We start from the raw sequence: 20,715 nt of genomic DNA, 5'->3' as shown, positions 1-20,715 counted from the left end.
GGTCAAAATACTCATTTGCCTAATAATTCTGCACTCCCTGTATTTTCTATAGTTATATAAAGCCCTAACTACCAGTTCTTTTTTTAACCCCAAAAAATCAGCACAAATAATCCCCAGGTGCTGATCAGGCTGGTACACACTGAACAGCACTCGGCGGTCATAGCTTGCACGCAAAAAAAAGTGGTGCAGAGCTGGAAAAGAGTAAAAAAATATTATAAAAAGACCAAAAAAATTGCACAGACCAAAAGGCGTCCGTAAAAAAAGGACGGGGGGGTGGAAGGGACAGGGATGGAGTGTGGCTCTAGGGATCTGAAACAGCTGCAAATAAAAAATCAGTGCAGCTATTCCAGATACTGTTGTTCTTTTGTTCTTGTCTTCTTTCAGCAGGAAAGGGTTAAATCGCAGTGGTGGTGAACCAGAAGTCCCAGCAAGCCAACAGCAGCACAGAAAGACACAGAACGCAGTCACCAGCTAGAATGGCTGCATGCACGGAATTTCAGCCTCTTCCTGTGCAGCTATAGCGCTGCCATTGGCTGGAGCGTTGTTCCAGCCAATAGCAGCGCTGGCAGGGGACACAAAACACTGGTGTCCCCTGCCTGACCTAGGAGGAGACAGGTGCTGACTTGTTCAGCACCGGTCACCTCCACATGAAGCCGAAGCTGCGATGTCTGTGGAATCCAGCCAATAGCAGTGATTGGGGCTGCAGGGGGGGGGGGGCAGAAATATCTCCCTGTGCCCCTAGGAAACATGGCTGTCTGCCATACAGAGCAGCCCTCGCACCCCGGTCACCGAGCGATTTCGCTCAGGGACCGGGTATACACAGCGCCGTAGCTCTACGGCGCTGGGATTTCAGACCCCGCCTCCAGCGCCATCCTAAGGGTTAAGAACAAGGCAATGCACCCGCCATATTACAGACACATGCATATTACTGACTATATGACCTTTTTGATTCTCTAGCTAAAGGACTTTTGTGACTCTACAGAAACCAAATGGTGGGAGTAATTAACAAAATGTAGAAATACAAAAAGAGGATTACGGTGCAATTTGAACTCCCTGGTCTTAAAAACGGACCAGGAGTCACAATGTAAGTACCTAGAGTAGAGGTTTTCAGAGGCGCCAGGGGGCGGAAGTCAGTTCTATAGAGAACAGTATATATGTGTATATATATATATATATATATATATATATATATATATATGAGTTATGCTCGTCTGCAAGGAGTTATGCTCGTCTATGGAACAAGATAGGCAGCTCAAGTGTTTCAGAGGGTCAAGGATTACCCTTGCCCACGTTTGGAGAGATATAGGCGGTGTAGAGAGGACAAAGAAAAAGAAGCCCTTTACACCCGTGGAGAAAAAGTTTGAAACACGTACCAGGCGCCAGGGAGTAATTAACGACATTCTGACCTTTACTAAGGGTGCAATGGGTAAAAAAAGGATACAATTATTGTCATTACCTACAGATAAGAACCTAAAGAAAAAGGTTTATTGAATTGCAGATTTGGGCAGTATTTCCACCAGATCCATCCTTTAAGTCTGAATGGGAAATAATGCTCTATGAACAGTATCTATCCAGGCTTCCATTACATTCTAATGTTCTTCAGGATCATGGATAAAAATATTTCTTATATCCAGGTTAGGCTACTTTCACACTAGCGTTCAGAGCGGATCCGTTCTGAACGGATCCGCTCATATAATGAGTGCTACAGGAGGGCAACAAAGTACATAAAACGGGCAAACTCTGGCCCGATTTTGCTAACAGATTTGTATTTCAGGATTAGATTAGAATAACCCATAAATCTGTATGGTCATTAGCAGTCGCGGGTGGTCAGGGTTCTAATTAAACACAGAAACTGCAGCAGGATCACCTCGTGAAGCTGAGATACAGTAATCCAGCACAGCCAGTACATAAAAAAGCACAGAGTTGTCTGCTTCCAGCTCAATCCACTGTTTTATTTCAGGTGCCAATGGCTGCTGAGAACAGCTGCTCATAGGCCATTAATATCTGGAGTCTGGACCACCCCTTTAACTTTTCTTTTTGTATTAAATTTATTGTTAACTTGCGCCAATAAGAAGAGATGTCTGCAACTTGCTAGATGCCTCAAAAAGTGGCCACAAATCTTGGCACAGAGTTATGTACTGCCCATGTGTTGATGTTTGAAGCAGCAGTGTGGGCACGGGATTTCAGGATTAGGCACAATGATGACAGGGATGCCTGGCCCTGTCAATCAAAGTACAGAGCAAACCTCTGCGAGGCAAAGGTGGCAGAGCAGCTTGGGCCAACCCTCAGTGCACTGAACACCCAATTTGCATACGGATTAAAAGATACACTTCTCATGATTGTAGTAGGACTTCTGGCAGCAAAAGGTATATGTATTATAAAGGGAGGCACCCCTACCAGAAATTATGGGCAGTTCACTAGCAGATTTTCAGCTAACAGACTCCCTTAATGAAGCTTATGTCAGAAAAAAGATGTACCTGCCTATAAATGATATCCAAGAGAGGCAATTATGTATATTTGGCTCACTGGGACCAGCGGCTGAACGAGGAGGCAGAGAAACCCACATAACACATATATACTCTACGGAGAAAAGTAAAGTATTGGGACACACCTCTTAAAATCACTGAATTCAGGTGTCATCTGTATAGCTCATCAATATTAGTTTGGTGGGTTTCAACATCCGGCACCCCTGCCGAGGATAAGTCACCAATATAAAACCCCTGCACAACCCTTTAAAGGGATTCTGTCACCTCCCCTAAGGCAAAAAACGATTTAAAACCAGCCATGCAGCACAGCTTACCTGGATTAGGCTGTGCTGTTCAATCTTGAAATCCGTCCAGCAGTTAGTTCAAAAAACGAGTTTGATCAATGAGGAAATGCGTCCTGAAGGTGCCCAGAGGGGCGTTTTTTTCTTCTGAGAGAGCCCAGTCCCGCCCCTTTTTCAGTGCCCAGCCCGCCTTCCTTTTACTTCCTAACCGCCGCCCCCAGCCTGCCACAGCCTCTCCTGCCTCTCCTCCCCCTCCCTCTTGCCGAACGAAGTCTCGCACAGGCGCAGTACCTACTGAGGGCTGCGCCTGTGCGATCATCAGGAGACTGAGGGCGGCAGCTTCATCTTCGTCACTGGGCATGCGCCGAGCCCAGTGACGTCCGATGCTCGCTCTTCCCTCAGTCAGCAGGGAAGAGCGAGCATCGGACGTCACTGGGCTCGGCGCATGCCCAGTGACGAAGATGAAGCTGCCGCCCTCAGTCTCCTGATGATCGCACAGGCGCAGCCCTCAGTGGGTACTGCGCCTGTGCGAGACTTCGTTCGGCAAGAGGGAGGGGGAGGAGAGGCAGGAGAGGCTGTGGCAGGCTGGGGGCGGCGGTTAGGAAGTAAAAGGAAGGCGGGCTGGGCACTGAAAAAGGGGCGGGACTGGGCTCTCTCAGAAGAAAAAAACGCCCCTCTGGGCACCTTCAGGACGCATTTCCTCATTGATCAAACTCGTTTTTTGAACTAACTGCTGGACGGATTTCAAGATTGAAGAGCACAGCCTAATCCAGGTAAGCTGTGCTGCATGGCTGGTTTTAAATCGTTTTTTGCCTTAGGGGAGGTGACAGAATCCCTTTAAGTGATCCATTACTTTTTCCTCTGCACCCACGCAAATTTTACTTCCTTACAATTTAAAGAAAGAGTTTTATATCCCTGGGTGAGAAATATCACAAATACAAACAGTGGTGTTAGTCATTTCCAGACATATTACATTCATTTCTAAAGCTGTAAAATGATATTTGGAACATTACTGCTATGAGTAACACCACAGCTGTGCTCTGCACTTACGTTTTAGAAAAGAAACATAATAAGGCATTACCAGGGTTGACCTACAAAGAGGACCTGTCACCTCGCCTGACATGTTTGCTTTAGTACATGCTTGAATTCCCCATCAGATAACAATTCTGGAGCATCTTCTTAAAGGGGACGTGTCACTTCAGCAAACAGCATTTATCATGTAGACAAAGTGAATACCAGGCACTTACCAATGTATTGTGATTATACATATTGCTTTCTTTGCTGGCTAGATTAATTATTCGGAATAAAATATAGCGACAGGCACTCAACTAATGGTACCATTCAGTCAAGGTATAAATTGTGGGGTAATAAAAAAAAAAAAATTGTAAAAAAATAGTAAGACAAGACAGTTGCAAATGATCAATAAACGGATACGTATATGCCACTCTGTATACTTGCACACAAATAAAGAGTGAGTGCACACAAAATAAAATAAAATGACGCAATCAGCAGACAAGTCCAGGGATTAATGTCTCATCCAAATGGCCCCCTCTAAGTTGTCAATGCTGAGGTTTACATATAGATGAGGGCTGGTGTGTAGTATGGCCTCTCAATCTATAGCTTCCTTGGTTTTGTATACGATATATTACCTGGGGTATAGATACTCCCCAGAGGTTATATCTGATTGAGATGACAGAAAGGATATTCTCAGTTCAGTAGGCTGTAATAAAAGGTATTATATCCTACAGACAGCTTGATAGCTGTTCTGTTTGCATTTGTTAATATTATCTAGGACTATCTTTGTTTCATTGATAGCCGTTCCTTCCTATATAAGGTGATACCATCAGTGCACGGATATGAACAATGGTTAATGTTGTTAGTAAATACTCAATAGTCAGCTTGCATCTCTTTTTGCTTAGTTGGGTCAATTAAGTCTCATATCAATGAGTTGTTAGTGCATATGTTCATTCAAACATGAGCTGGCAACTGTAAAATACCTTGTAAGTTGGCATTCGTTTTCAGTCCGTACTTCCGCTACTACGTGGCGTCCCACGGAGCGGACGGTACCTGACTTACTGTTACCTCCTTCCTGTAGATGACTCCGGCCGTAGTACTTCACCGTCCAGTTACACTGGATATAGCTCTCCGACTGTGATACCTCGTGTGGTCCTGGAGATGACAGTTCGGGGTCCCACGTGTTCAGGTATGTCGGTTTCCGGCTGCTCGGTCGGGTCTTAGGTATCGGCGGCAATGCAGAAGTTCACAGAGAGAGAAGCACTTCTTCCTATTAGGTGCCGGGGAACTTTTTCATGTCCATGGATGTCTAGAGTGGGTCCTGGGATATGAGAATCAAACCATACACGTTTCGGAGTGTATACTCACTCCTTTATCAGTGGTTACTTATCCCACCACGCCTTGCCCACTCTTATGATTAATCAGTTTCCTAAATGATTCATTATTGTCCATACTGAACAATTTCTTCAAAAATCCTCTATAGGGAATGCAGTTCGCAATGAGTAGCAACCTTATGCAAAAAAAACGCAACTGCGGTTTTGTCACGTTTTTTATGCGTTTTCTATGCCTTTTTTCATTTTTGAGTATATAATCCCTTGTTTTTTCTTGCTGATTAGATATTTCCCTCAAGCGAGAGGGCTATTTAGAGAGCCCTTATACTATTATTCGTATTGTAATTTTCATTTACAGATGTATAGTAATGATAAAAAATAAAGAATAAATATTGTAAAAAATATAGATAAATGTAAAAAGTAATTCTGCCTCTGTGCACGTAGGAACCCTGCTCCTCTATACTTCTGGTGCGATATATTGATCTAATTCAACCCAGGAGATATAGGAGCAGCGACCCCTCAGCAAGGGGAAATCGGAGTGCTGATGCAGCAGCTAAACGGAGATTTCCCGTCGGAGTGGGGCAGCTGCCCATGTCTATAGGAAACCGAATAGTTCTATTTCGGCGTTGAGGCCTCCTGGTAAAAGTGTGTTAAACTCAAATATTTTCCTAGATTCCAAACGAGACATCCTTCTGATATGATCCCCACCTCTCCAATGTTTTTCTACCTATTCAAGCGCTGCAAAAATCATTCCTTTAGGGTCTTGGTTATGAAAATTGTTTAAAATGTTCTGATAATGAGTGTTTCTCATAACCTTTTATGTTAGATACATGTTCTGCAATTCTTTTTTTCAATGTCCGTTTAGTCCGGCCTGTATACTGTTTCCCGCATGGGCATTCTACAATGTATATTACATTCATAGAGCTGCAGGTTAAGAACGCCTTTATTTCATGTATGAACCCATTTTGTGTAGACTTTATTTTAAGTGTTTTTGGGGGGAATGTTGAAATTTTGCAGTTATTGCATTTCTCGCATTGCGAACTGCATTCCCTATAGAGGATTTTTGAAGAAACTGTTCAGTATGGACAATAGACAATAATGAATCATTTAGGAAACAGAAGGCGATCCACCCAATGTCCCAGTTGAGTATAAGAGTGGGCAAGGCGTGGTGGGATAAGTATTCACTGATAAAGGAGTGAGTATACACTCCGAATAGCGTATGGTTTGATTCTCATATCCCAGGACCCACTCTAGACATCCATGGACATGAAAAAGTGCCCCGGCACCTAATAGGAAGAAGTGCTTCTCTCTATGTGAACCTCTGCATTGCCTCCGATACCCAAGACCCGACCGAGCAGCCGGAAACCGACATACCTGAACACATGGGACGCCGAACTGTCATCTCCAGGACCACGCGAGGTATCACAGTCGGAGAGCTATATCCAGTGTAACTGGACGGTGAAGCACTATGGCCGGAGTCATCTACAGGAAGGAGGTAACAGTAAGTCAGGTACCGTCCGCTCCGTGGGACGCCACGTAGTAGCGGAGGTACGGACTGAAAACGAATGCCAACTTACAAGGTATTTTACAGTTGCCAGCTCATGTTTGAATGAACATATGCACTAACAACTCATTGATATGAGACTTAATTGACCCAACTAAGCAAAAAGAGATGCAAGCTGACTATTGAGTATTTACTAACAACATTAACCATTGTTCATATCCGTGCACTGATGGTATCACCTTATATAGGAACGAACGGCTATCAATGAAACAAAGATAGTCCTAGATAATATTAACAAATGCAAACAGAACAGCTATCAAGCTGTCTGTAGGATATAATACCTTTTATTACAGCCTACTGAACTGAGAATATCCTTTCTGTCATCTCAATCAGATATAACCTCTGGGGAGTATCTATACCCCAGGTAATATATCGTATACAAAACCAAGGAAGCTATAGATTGAGAGGCCATACTACACACCAGCCCTCATCTATATGTAAACCTCAGCATTGACAACTTAGAGGGGGCCATTTGGATGAGACATTAATCCCTGGACTTGTCTGCTGATTGCGTCATTTTATTTTATTTTGTGTGCACTCACTCTTTATTTGTGTGCAAGTATACAGAGTGGCATATATGTATCCGTTTATTGATCATTTGCAACTGTCTTGTCTTACTATTTTTTAATTAAACTTGAGTTTTAATACCCCACAATTTATACCTCGACTGAATGGTACCATTAGTCTGTCGCTATATTTTATTCCAATTTATTTATTTACCTTTGGACTGGGTGGGTCAAACTCGACAAGAGCATCTATGCACACCTACAGGTGGGTGAGCCTCTATTACATTAACTTTATCTAGATACATTTTTCCCTCACATTATACACTACTTGTTTCCATGGTTACGACCACCCTGCAGTCCAGCAGGGGTGGTTGTGCTTGCACATTATAGGAAAAAGTGCCAGCCACTCCGGTGGCCGGGACCACGGCAGTGGACGCAGGCCAGAACTTTTTCTTATAGTGTACAAGCACGGCCACCACTACTGGATTGCAGGGTGGTTGTAACCATGGAAACAAGCAGTGTATAATCTGGAGGAAGAGACAGCTACATTCACATGCAGCGATCTCCTCCAGAGATGGTGAGGAGCGATCACTAATGCCATCACTCTTCCACATAACAACTCGTTGTTTCCTGGCAGCAGATAGTGTTTAGACAGCACAATCTGCTGTCGGGAAACGAGGATTTTTGTGTTCGCACAAACGATCCAATTACCCAATGAACGAGCAGTTTGCCAACATTTACACTGCCACATCATCACTAACAAGCGCTCATATGAACGGTTGTTAGCGATGATCTACGTGATTCTCGGCCTGTGTAAAGAGCCCTTTAGAACTCTGTGTTATCCTGTTCCTCTTAGAAATGTATGGATAAATTAACAACTGGGTGTTACCATTTTTCTTGTTAAATAATCGTGTCCCTACAGAGCCTGGCATTGTAATCGGACACACAACCCCAACTGATTGTGCCCAGTTGTCAATTTATTCTTAATTTTCTAGGAGGAATATCAGGAATGGCACAGTGCAGAATTCTGTGAAATGGTGCTCTATAATCATTATCCAATGGGGAGTACAAGTATTTACTAAACTAGACATGTCAGGAACGCTGACAGGTCCTCGGTAACTAGGAAAATCTACAGTCCTATAACTTTGGCAGGAATACTAGGGTGTAACAGAGCTCTACCAGGGAGCTGTGATGCAATGTACTACAAAGTTACCAGCTGTGCGATTTGTTAGAGCAAAGGGGCAATAATGACATACAGTGCCTTTAAAAAGTATTTATACCCCTCAAACTTTTCCACATTTTTTTTAACGTTACACCCACAAACTTAAATGTACTGTATTTTACTGGGATTTTATCTGATAGACCAACACAAAGTAGCAAGTATGTCTGAAGTGAAAATAAAATAAAACATGGTTTTCAAAAATTTGAATAAATAGAAATCTCAAAGATGTGGAGTGCATTTGTATTCATCTGTATTTTTTGCGGACCGCAAAATACATACGGTTGTGCACATAAGCCCTTATACTGAGAATAAATTACACACAGGTGGACTCTATTTACTAGTTAGATAACTTCTGAAGGCAATTGGTCACACTATATTTTATTTAGGGGTATCAGAGTACAGGGGGCTGAATACAAATGCACGCCACACTTTCCAGATTTTTATTTATTAAACATTTTGAAAACCATGCATAATTTTCTTTTCACTTCACACATACTTGCTTCTTTGTGTTGATCTGTCGCATAAAATCCGAATCAAAACACATTTAAATTTGTGGGTCTAAAATACATTTAAATTTGTGAAAAAATGCGGAAAAGTTCAGGGGGTGTGAAAACTTTTTCAAGGCACTATATATTCATGCCTGGTGTATCCAAGAGTTGCCTACATCAATGCCAAGGCAAAATCTTCATACTATAGAAAACCTACAAAAAGTACTGCAGTTGTATAAATAGACCCTTGAAATTATTTTGCTTGGGTACAAATTGGCACTTAAAAATCTCTTATGTCTTCTAAAAGCTACCCTATAATTAAATGATTTATCACATGATTAGTGTAAAAATTAAACTTAGACATCATATAGTATAGAACAATCTCTTTCTGACAAAACTACAACCAGCCATGTACCTCACATGGATTCAAAGATCTCCCCATTCATTGCTCCAACTACTCTGCTCAATTAGTCTCCGAATGCAGAACTTGCCTTTGCAATTCTGCAGTTGACCTCGATGTCAATTGTCACTGCACAGGAGAGGGTACTGCCAAGGTACGTATATTGGTCCACTGCATGCAGCTTCTGTCCTTTCACTGTAAAGGTAGGTTATTGATATTGGGCTTTCGGAGCTGGCTGGTACATCACTTCTGTTTTCTTCGCGTTAATGATGAGGCCAAAGTTGTCACATACTGGCTTGCATTTCCTGCTGTGATTCCGCATTAAGGACACAATCGTCAGCAAAAAGAAACTCACGAAGCACAGTCTCTTTTACCTTGGTGACAGCCTGGAGTCTTCGTAAGTTGAACAGTTTCCCATCGGTTCTATATCTTAGATTGATTCCCAATGAACTGTTCTGAAAGGCATCTGACAGCATGGCTGAAAACATTATGCTGAACAGGGTTGGTGCGAGCACGCACCCTTGTTTCATGCCATTTGTGGCAGGGAAGGCCTCTGAAGATTCACCATTGCTCAGAACCCGAGCCGCCATACCATCATGGAATGTATAGTGGTGTATAGTTCACGATTTTGCTCCTGACATTTCTCCTTAAAGGGGTTGTCAGAGTTATTTTTTTGTTCTTTCTATGTTCCTAACTAAGCAAATGTAACAGCTTTCCAATTCACTCCCTTTATCTCCAGTGACCAGTTTCTCAGATTTCACTGAGGGTCACATGACCTGTGATGTCAGCTTCTCTCCCTGCTCTGATAAAGGTCGTTTACAAGCCTGTAAATGAGACGTCACTGTGCTGGCCACGCCCCCCTTCATTGCTGTCTACTCTCTGCTGGGATTCTTAACCCCTTCAGCTGCACAGCTCTGCAGGCAGTTAAGAGACAATGCTGGGCACTGGAGCTGACATACTAGAGAGAGCATTGCACAAGAAGGTAGGGGGAAGATCCTATGTGTATTAGCAGTGTCATTATACAAGTGGGACTTGTAGTTCTACACTTACAAGTTGCTGTTGATTCTCCCAGCACTCAGGGCAGCTCTTGTATTCACTCCCTTAGCAGAGCAGGGGGGAGGGGCAGAGATTGTTTTTATTGCATCTAAACAAAGGGCCAGAAAAGAACCAGGGAAATGAGGAAATATATATTTTGTTTTTGCATAAAACTTGCTTAGCTCAGTTATATATCCGATTTTCAGTGCTATATTATTATTTTTTCATAACTTGGACAACCCCTTTAAGCTGTCGAGCTGCAAATATCATGTCTACCGTGCCACACTGTCTCAGGTAGCAGACCCCGTTCCAGATGATCAATCAGACGATTTAGCAACATTCGTGCCAAGATCTTGCCTGCAATTAATAAAAGTGATATTCCTCTATAATTATCGCAGATTTGTATATTTCCTTTCCTCTTATAAAGGTATACGATGGACGCGTCTTTCAGTTCCTGAGGTATGGAACCTTGATTCCAGAAAGACTGGAAAAATTGGGTGAGTTTTTCAACAAGCACCGGACCACTAGCCTCATAGACTTCCGCCGGAATTCCATCAGATCCTGGCGCCTTACCGCTGGACAATTGACTGATGGCCTGTAAGGTTTCAGCCTCTGATGCTGGGAGATCCAGGCTATAGTTGATATCCACCTGGGGTATTATGTCAATTGCCTCATTATTGATGGTAGATGGGCGGTTCAGCACAGAGAGGAAATGTTCAGCCCAACATGGTAGAATCAGTTTTCTCAGTGATGAGTTATACAATTCGCATCCAGTAGAGGAGAGCTTCCTGAAGATTGAGGTCCATACAGGGATCTGAGGGCAACATAGAAACGTTTGGTATCGTTTCTATCAACAAACTTCTGAATTCCCTCTGCTTTGGCACTCAGCCAGGAGTCCCGCATCTAACAGAGTTTACGCTGTATAGTCCTGCGATTGTTGATAAAAGCATTTTTCTTTGCAGTTGACGACGGGTCATTTTGATGAGCACGGTAAAGGCGATGTTTTTCGGCTAGCAAGGCCTTTGGGTCCGAGCCTTAAGTGCAGACCAATGCAAGATGTTTGGAAGCATTCCCAGTCCTTATCAGCACTTCCCTGCATTTGCAGGGAAAAGATCTTTTACCAATGAGGCTGCGATATTGGGATTTACCAATGTATTGACATTGATCATCTTTATAACAACAATGTTTCCCTGTGGCCACTTCTTAGGTTTGATGTGGATATTTAGTTTAGAAATGATGAGTCTATGGTCAGTCCAGCAGTCAGCACTCAGCATACCCTTAGTTACTCTTACATCTTGTATGTGTTTTCTCTGCAGTAGGACATAATCAATTAGATGCCAGTGCTTAGAGCGCGGGTGCATCCAGGACGTCTTTTTGCGAGTAGGTAGGCGGAAGATGGTTTTTGAAATGCCCAAGTTATGAGCAACACGTCTTCAATAGTAACAGACCCTTGCTGTTACATATGCAGATTTCATTTTTGCCAATGACGCCATGACAGGTGGAGTGATCGGAAGTTCGGAACCCACTCTCGCATTAAAATCACCAGGTAGAATCATTCTGACAGTGTGCTTCACAAATGAAAATAGGGCATCGAGATCATTATAAAACTTGTCCTTTACTTCATCTGGATTTGTCATTGTGGGTGCATAGGTACTGATCAGCGTAGCTTGTTTTCCAAGTAGTAATGAAGGTTGCAGTGACATGAGCCAATCGTTTACACCCTTAGGAAGATTGGCAAGTTGGCGAACAAGATGATTTTTAACTGCAAAGTCAACTCCAGACTCACAACTTTGGCACTGCCACGTCCACACCAAAAGAATGTATAACCGCCTCCTGCTTCTGTGTGTTGACCTTCATTTGCTAAGCGAGTTTCATACAATGTCTATGTCGAACCTTGAAAGCTCTCTAGCTACCAGAGCTGTTTTTCTTTCTGGGCTATTTACTAATGGGTTGTCTTGAAGCGTACATATATTCCATGTACCAATAATAAGTGGTAATACCTTTTGTCTCATCTTGGGTTTTGTATTTTGGCCGCATGAAATGAGATTCCCTCCAGCCGCGGTAAGCTGGGCAGGGTTTTGAGAGAAGCAAAAGAGAAGTTTAGGGCATCTTTTCTAGCCTCTTCCTCATACTACGGAGGTGAGCAGTGTTATCCTAAAGAGGGCTGCTCAGTCACTCAGGTAGATGCCGAATCCAGCTGTTGCTTCGTCAGCATGAAGACGACCATTAGACCTGAGCTGTCTGTAGGTCCGCGTCCACAGCTCCCAGTGACTTTACACCTGCTGCTTCATCGTTCGCCTATCGCCACAGGACTTTGAACTGGTCGAGATGTCCAGACTTGCACGTGAATTGGATTTAAGTTAGAGAGAGGTGTGCAGAGTCAGCCTCACTCTCTTTTCCCAGATTACATCTTGCTCCAATGGCAGGACAAAAGTCAAGACGGTTTGAGATGGGATGGGCTGGGCGCAGTGGTTGACCAGGGCATCTTTCCTGTCTTGCCGTGCTCTTAGCGTACCACATCGCTTGCAGATACTGCCTATTTAGTAGCGCTCATCCTCTTACTCCGCCAGACTCTGTCTTCACATGCTCGCGATAGACAAATCCCTCTGTTACCGAAGGTCAATGACCCGACGGCTACTCTCAACCTGGTTTAGCCAGCCTGTCGAAGCTGTTGCCTGGGGTGTGGCCACTGCGCATGTTACAGCTGCTAGGAGCCACAGGTGAGAGCTGAGTGTCAGGAGGGGACCAAAGGTGTACGAGCCGCCCTGAAAAGAGCACGACATGCCCTCCACCAGAGGTACTACCCCTCCCTAGACACCCCAGGCATGTTGATTAATGTCAAGCTGGAAGCTCAGGCGGGGTGTCCTTTATGCTGTAGATCTCTCCCAGCAACTGTCACAGCTTTTAACAGAACGTGGTGGCTGTTAAAGGGCAGAACTGAGCATGAGCGACCACCTCCGTGAGGAGAACTGAGAAATTTGGGAAAGAACAAACAGCAGGTGGCGCTATATACTTTTATTAAATAACTGAGAGGCTGGTTTGGAACATGTAGAATATTGTTCATGAGACAACCCCTTAGCAAAATACATGTCGCTGTTTCTTACCATCTATATTAAGCATCATTTTCCACATGGCAGGTCTGACAGACTGATGAAACCCAAACCAGACTTCTCTTCCCCCTCCCAGAGGGTGGTCATAGCCTTCGGGAGCCGAGAAGAAGGAACGTCCTACAGGGGTGTACCTAAAATAGAAAAGTGCAATAAAAGATTTGCAACATATCAAAAACAATAATCTTTTATTATTAAAAGCCCTTTTGCAGCTTTGAGTATATTCCCACAGTACCACATTATGGTAGAAGAAAATCACCTACTGCTGTAGACCTCAACTCTATCGGCCAGGGCAAATAAACTACTACAAAGATGGCAGTCCTGTAGAATGATAAGTTACATTCAGCACTATGTGAGGGTCATGTTCCTCATCACACCGTAATTCACCAGAATTTCATGGAAAGGATAAATGGTCATCAAAAGTTCTGCTCTATGCAACCCATTTATAGTCCAAAATGTGTCAGCATTCTCTAACCCTGCTGATAGCTGAATGACATGTCATGTAATTCATGATATGAGATAGACAAGCCCTTCGCACTCATTCACTCCCAGAAAACAGCACACTGGGGCTATAAAACCACATATGTGAACTGAATCCTCCTATAAAAAATATAACATACAGTTATGGTAATTCAAAAAATATTGACAGACAATCTTCCAGGTCACAGCCAAACTGATCCACTTCTAACTCTCCACCTACTTCATGGATGGCAGATGCCGCAACACTACATCAACAGCATGGACAGGGTTGGTGCTAATTGGCTTGTCCAGTTCCAATGGCTCTGGAAGGGACCTCCCAGTAAGTACTTCGTGCAGCAGGTGCCAGCTTATCCTAGAGACAAATTTTATGGAGACCTTGAAGGGACGATCTTTCCCTCCTTCTCCTGGTAATGTTACATCCAAGTCCACCTAAACAATAAAAAACAAGATTTCGAATTCAAAATTATATAAAAAGACCAGTAAACTAACTGCATTGTACTATTATTACTCACTAAAAAGTCCCATCTCAACACTTTACAGCACAAAAATCAGAAGACTTTAGTATTTTTGGCCCCATAAGACGCACTTTTTTGCCCCCCAAAGTGGAAGAAAAAGGTCACTGCATCTTGTGGGGCGAATACTAATGAGTGCTTCCATTACTGGAGAACAGGGAAGCAGTGAATGCAGAGCTCCCCGAGCTCTGTGCTCACCACTTTCTGGTCCTCTGCCGTTGGCTGCGCTGTGAGTGCCCACAGCGTGAGGACGCTCAGTGACATCACGCTGTGCTCGTCAGGTCACAGCACAGCCGACGGCAGGAAAAAGAAGAGAGCGCTGGGGGTGAGGAACGGCGGCGTCTGGAGTAGGAGAGGCAAGTTGATATTTTTATTTTAGATGATATGAGGCTGGGGGCTGATATGAGGCATGGGGATCTCATCGGAGGTGTGAATGGGGCTCTTATCTGAGGTCTGATTGGGAGTCATTCACATTGGAGTCTTAGATGAGGTCTTATTAACATTGGGGGTCTGATTGGTGATCTGATCTGAGTTATAATGAAATGTTTTTTTCTTGTTGTCCTCCTCTAAAACCTAGGTGCATCTTATAGGGCGAAAAACGAGATTTTTGTATAACTTACCAGTAAAATCTCTTTCTCGCTCTTTCCTTGGGGGACACAGAAGACCTTGGGTATAGCTCATCTCCCTAGGAGGCGTGACACTAAGTGAAAACTGTTAAGCCCCTCCTCCACAGCTATACCCTCAGCCTGGAGAGAGAGACTGCCAGTTGCGTGTCCAAGCAGTGAGAAAAGGCAAAGACCAACAAGGAACCAAAAAGCCAACTACCCAACGGGTAACAAAAACTCGGAAAACGCACAGAGAAAAAACAATGAATGGGTGGGTGCTGTGTCCCCCAAGGAAAGAGCGAGAAAGAGATTTTACTGGTAAGTTATACAAAAATCTCGTTTTCTCGCCCAGTTTCCTTGGGGGACACAGAAGACCTTGGGACGTTCAAAAGCAGTCCAAAAGGGGGAGGGACCACAGCACCAAGGTGAAGCACCCGAAAGGCATCAATGAACCGCCGCCTGTAAACCCAGGCGGGGTAAGGCAGCATCCGCCAAAGTCAGAGCATGCACCCTGTAGAAACTCAGTAAGGCGTGCAAGGCAGACCCGTGGCCACCGTGCCCAAATGCACAGCCGAAGCCCAATGCCTCCAGCCCAGGAGGCACCGACCGCTCTGGTGAAAGGAACGGTGACACCAACGACAGAATCCTGCCCTAGGTGCGGTAACCTCAGCAATAGCCAATCTGATCAAGCGGAGGAAAACCACCCTGGAGTCTGTCAACCCTATGCACAGACCTCCTGGAAACCCAAGAGGCCGAACGTCTGCAAGAGTCGGAGATCTCCAAGTAAAAACGGCAAGGCCCAAACAACGACCAAATAGGTGAGGTGTTGAAGCGAAAGGCAAACACCACCTTCAGAAGGAAGGAAGAAACGGGATGCAGAAACAGCCCTGACCTGGAAAAGACAGAAAGCTCGTAACAACAAAAAAGGCCAATCTGGCACCCGTCAGAGACACGACCGATACGGAACACGACCGTACAGGACAGAAGGGATAGAGAGAACTCCTGTAACGGCTCCAAGGACAAGATTGGAGCGCCGAGAGCTCAGAATACAGTCCCCAGGGCGGTACCGAAGGACAGTACAGAGGAACCAAAGAGCCACTCCGAGGAAGAAGGACTTGGCAGGCCAGAGGGCCGGGAACGCTGGAAGAGGAAGAACAGCGCCGACACTTGACACCTCAAGGAAAAGACAGAACCATGGGGAAAGAACTTCAGTGTGGGGAATGCACAGCTTCCCACAGAACCCCAGTCAAAAAAAAAACCTAAGTCTTACGACAGATCCTGGACGAAACACAGCCAGGAGCGGACAGTCGCCTGGCAAGCAGGCGAAAACCCAATGTGATCAGGCGCAGACCAGTAACACGGGCAGAAGGGTCGACAAAACTAGCCCCGTCGGCCCTCAAACAACGTTGTCCCGTATCCACCCGAGTGGAGGAGCAGAGGACAGAGGGAAAGAACCCAAAGGATCCACCAGACGCCAGGGGAAGGCAGGCTAAAGTCCATGCCGATGCAACCACGTTGTACAGTCCCGGTGAGGGAGACCAAAGGACAACCTGGACCGAGGTAGTCCCCCCAAGACATCGAGAAGGTAAGTCTACATCAGGACCATCGTCTTAGAACGGGCCACGCAATCTGCACTCAGTGGGGGGACAGAACGCGGTAGACTCGGTAAATAGGCACACAGCCAATACAGCCAGCGTGAACAAGGGAGACGGTACGAGGCCAAAAGGAACACCGGAACCATCCACATGAACAAACATGCTCTCCCCAGAGGGGAGGACCGTGAAAATACAGCCTCCGAAGGCTGGCGAGAAGCCACATCGGAGTGATTCGTATAGAGCGGGAGCCGAACAAAGCCGGCGAGATAAGGCCGTCGAGACAGAGGCCGACAACACACCCTCCAACCGAAAGGAGGAGTGGGCAACAGGGAAGCCATAGGACAGCTCAAAAGCAGAATCCGCTACACTGTGAGACGCCCAGTCCACCGTCTCGCAGAAGGCGAATACCTTGAAGAACCCAAGGCGGAGGTCCCCAGACCTGGGTAATCCAGCACCCAAGAGAAGTCGGGTGACCTTCCCGAGAAGAGCAGCCCGAACCCGGTAGCAGATCAGACAGGAGCGTAGAGGCGCCAAGAGGAAGGACTCATACCACACTGCATCCGAAGAGGAGGAAATTGCAGCAGGCAAGGGAACCACAGTCCTGCCAGAGTCAACGAAGAATTCGAGAGGCGCCGCAGACAACAGCACTCTCGACCATGTGACCACTAGCGCAGGGAAGTAATGCCGCAGAAGGACGCATGGGCATGCATCTAGGACCCACGAACACTCCCTGTCAGCTCGGTGCAGCAGAGAGCAAAAGAGCCTGTCCGGTCAGGAGGACAGAATGAACTCCCTAGGGACGAGTGCAAGGCTGGCGGCAAGCATCGTCTCCCAAGAAACAAAGGTATGCCGCAGGAAGCAGGTGAGGCATACGTACGAGCAGCCCCGTAAGCAGCGAGAAGGCCAACCCACCTAGAAAAAAAAAGGGGGGGGGGGGCTCGTCCCAGAGTGCCCCAGCATGTACGGAATTGCAAAGTGCAACCTGAAAGGGAGTTATGCACAAACCTAGCATAGCATGCGAAGGAACGCAATCAGCCCACCCCGAAAGGGGGGAAATTGTACCTGGCCAACAGCAGACGGCAAGAGTGCAAAGACCCGTCCCAAAAGGGAGTGATGCCTAAGGCCATACCTACTTCAGAGAAGCAGGACATTACCCTATATTCCAGCAGGAACGCAGGAGGTCCACCTAGCGAAAGGGGAACATGCACAGGGATATCCTAGCATTAAATGAGTGTGCAATAATACACCCAACACTGAACTCAGCGAGAGTGCAACTACTCTGCCAATGAAGGGGGACATGTACAAGTCCAGCACAGCCATACAAGGACAGCCGTGAATCTCATGAGCGTGCCAAATTCTGCCCTTGAAGTGAGAGGTGGTCATGCACAAGGCCAGCACCGTAACCAATGGAAGTGCAAGCGTCCCACCCATGTTAGAGGGCCATTCTCCTGGCCAGCAATGTATCCGGTGAGAGTGTAGCACAACGCCCAGAAAAAGGGAGGGTAAAGCACATGGCCAGCATCTCATCCAGGGAGAGTGCGAGCACACCGCCATGCATGGGAGTCATACACATTGCCAGCAATGTACTGGCAAGAGACAAACACAGTCACTAAGGATGCGTGCATGTCGCCTGAGGAAGGAAGGCATGCCCCGGGCTGGCAGAGAATCCAGCAAGAGTGCGTACACCGCCTACGGAAGAGGGGCCATGCATATGGCCGACAGCGGATCCAGCGAGAGCGCAAGCACCCTGCCATGTATGGGATACATGCACGTGGCCAGCAACGTACCTGCGAGGAAACAACCAACGACAGAGGGAAGTATGTATGCTGCCTGAGGGAAGGAGGCATACCTAAGGCCGGCAGGGAATCCAACAAGGGTGCAGCATACCGCCTAAGAAATGGCCGGCAGCGAAACCAGTGAGTGCAGCATAAGAACATAGTACATCATAGCACATCAGCGAGTGCGCAGCATTCCACCAATGGAAGGGGGACGTGCACATATCCAAAACCGTATCCGGCGAGAGTGCAGTATTCCGCCTAAAAAAGGGGGTCATGCACATGATCGGCAACAGATCCAGTGAGAGTGCCGCGTTCCGCCCAGGAGGGGGGTCACGCACATGGCCGGCAGCGAATCCAGTGAGTGCTGCGTTCCGCCCAGGAAGGGGGTCCCGCACAGGGCCGGCAGCAAAACCAGAGAGTGCAGCGTTCCGCTTATGGAAGGGAGTCGTGCACATGGCCAGCACCGTATCCGGTGAAGGTGCAGTATTCCGCCTAAGAAGGGGGTTATGCACATGGCCAGCCAGGGGGAGTGCAGTAGCCCGCCTAGGAAGGGGGGGAATGCACATGGCAGGCACCATAACCGGAGAGACGATGAATGCTGCCTACAGAAGGTCCGAATGCACTTGGCCAGCGCCGTATCCTGGAAGAGGCAAGAAAAAAACCACCTAAAAGGGGAAATGCCCTAGCAGCGACGCAGGCTGGGAGCGCAACACCATGCCGCCTGTGGAAAGAGGACATGCAGACATGCAGCATTACTGATGAGGCTGCAGCGTCCTGCGCAGCCCAATAGAAATCATGATCAATTATTAATTATTTTATCATTATAAAACTTTTTTTTTTTTTTTTTTAATCTAATTTAAAACCCAGCCTCTGAGGCTAAAGGGGAGCCACTATATAGGGGCCCTGAGAAGACCAGGAGAAAAAAAAAGGAGGGCTAACTATACAGACCCACTTGTGGGAGCCGGCCTGTACCCAAAGGGTTAACAGGGATCCGGCCTGGAGGGCGGCGTGCGATCCCCTGGGGGCGGAGGAACCTCCAGGCGGGAAAAAATCGCGCCTGGAGAAGTTCCCGCCCCCTCCACCAGAGACCGGAAAATTGCGGCCTAGTAGGCCGCGAAGCCGGGGGCTAAAGTTGCGGCGTCCGGCCCGTCATACCGCCGGGACCTGAGGCGGAATGGCGGTTCAAACCGGCCGCGGGAGCCCACCCCGCAGGCCGGTCGGGATTGCGGCCCAGCAGGCCCGAAGCCTGGGACCAACTAGCGGAGCCCCGCCGACCGGCACCTGCTGGGGCATAGTCAAGCCCAATGCGGGCCGCGGGAGCCCACCCCGCCGGCCGAAAGAGAGGGGGGCGCGGAGTGCAGTTCTGCCGGCCGCGGGAGCCCACCCCGCCGCCAGAAGAGACAGGAGGGCCGGAATGGCGGCTCGCTGGCCGCGGGGGCCCCTCCGCCGGCCGGAAGATACAGGGGCCCGGAACGGTTTTGCCGGCCGCGGGAGCCCACCCCGCCGCCAGAAAAGACAGGAGGGCCGGAATGGCGGCTCGCTGGCCGCGGGAGCCCACCCCGCCGGCCGGAAGAGTAAGGGGTCCTCCTTACTCCACTGCAGCGTCCTGCCCCTCCGGTAAGCCCAATGTGATCAGGCGAAATGGGGGGGAAGCCCAGATGCCAGGGGGGGACCCAGAGACGGAGAGCTCAGGATATAGTCCCCTCACTAGCAGCATGTCCCATGAGGCCAGGAGAAAAGAGGAGCAGATTGCCGCACAGCGGCACCCCAGGGGCCAGCCTATGTCCAGCAGGGGAAGGGTCCAGAGGCCCAGTATGGGGGTCAGGCACGCAGGAGACCATTGGGTGGGGGACGTAGGGCTGGAGAAGCCACTCTCTTACCACAGCCGTCTTCACCCTCGGTCCATTCCAGCAGGGTCGCCCCTTCAGCTACTGGCACCGTAGTGGCAGGACGCTGGAAGAGGGGCTTGGCGTGCGGGCGACCCTTGTGCTGGCGGGATGCAGGGGAGCTGGGCTGCCCTGGTCCACCTTGCCTTCTGTGGGGGAGGCAGCAGTGCGGTGACCGGCACTGGCGCAGCTCAACCCCGGGAGAACAGAGAGGTCTAGTGCGTCTCTGTTGTCCCTGATGATCTGGAACAAAAAGAAAGAAAAAAGTAAAAATCTAAAAATTTAAACAAGGAGAAAAGAGCCCTGCAGAGCAGGGAGTGTCTTGCCTCCTTGGACACTAAGCAAAAACTGGCAGTCTCTCTCTCCAGGCTGAGGGTATAGCTGTGGAGGAGGGGCTTAACAGTTTTCACTTAGTGTCACGCCTC

The 20,715-nt window shown here is 47.2% G+C and overlaps 1 protein-coding gene across 2 annotated transcripts in view; it reads right to left on the bottom strand.

The window, feature by feature from the left end:
• The window catches only part of LOC122932951 (protein argonaute-3), a 142,156-nt gene that overhangs the window by 84,111 nt on the left and 37,330 nt on the right, over positions 1–20,715 (bottom strand). For both annotated transcript variants that reach the window (XM_044287642.1, XM_044287643.1), the window contains exons 4-5: positions 14,135–14,343; positions 13,432–13,568 (exon numbers count right to left, since the gene is read on the bottom strand). In XM_044287642.1, coding sequence (XP_044143577.1) covers positions 13,432–13,568; positions 14,135–14,343 — 346 coding nt within the window. The remainder of the gene's footprint in view (positions 1–13,431; positions 13,569–14,134; positions 14,344–20,715) is intronic.

The sequence above is a fragment of the Bufo gargarizans genome, chromosome 3 (genome assembly GCF_014858855.1).
Source record: "Bufo gargarizans isolate SCDJY-AF-19 chromosome 3, ASM1485885v1, whole genome shotgun sequence".
Classification (NCBI taxonomy): Eukaryota; Metazoa; Chordata; class Amphibia; order Anura; family Bufonidae; genus Bufo; species Bufo gargarizans.
Note: the sequence above shows the minus strand (reverse complement) of the source record. Positions and strands in the feature narration are given on the sequence as shown.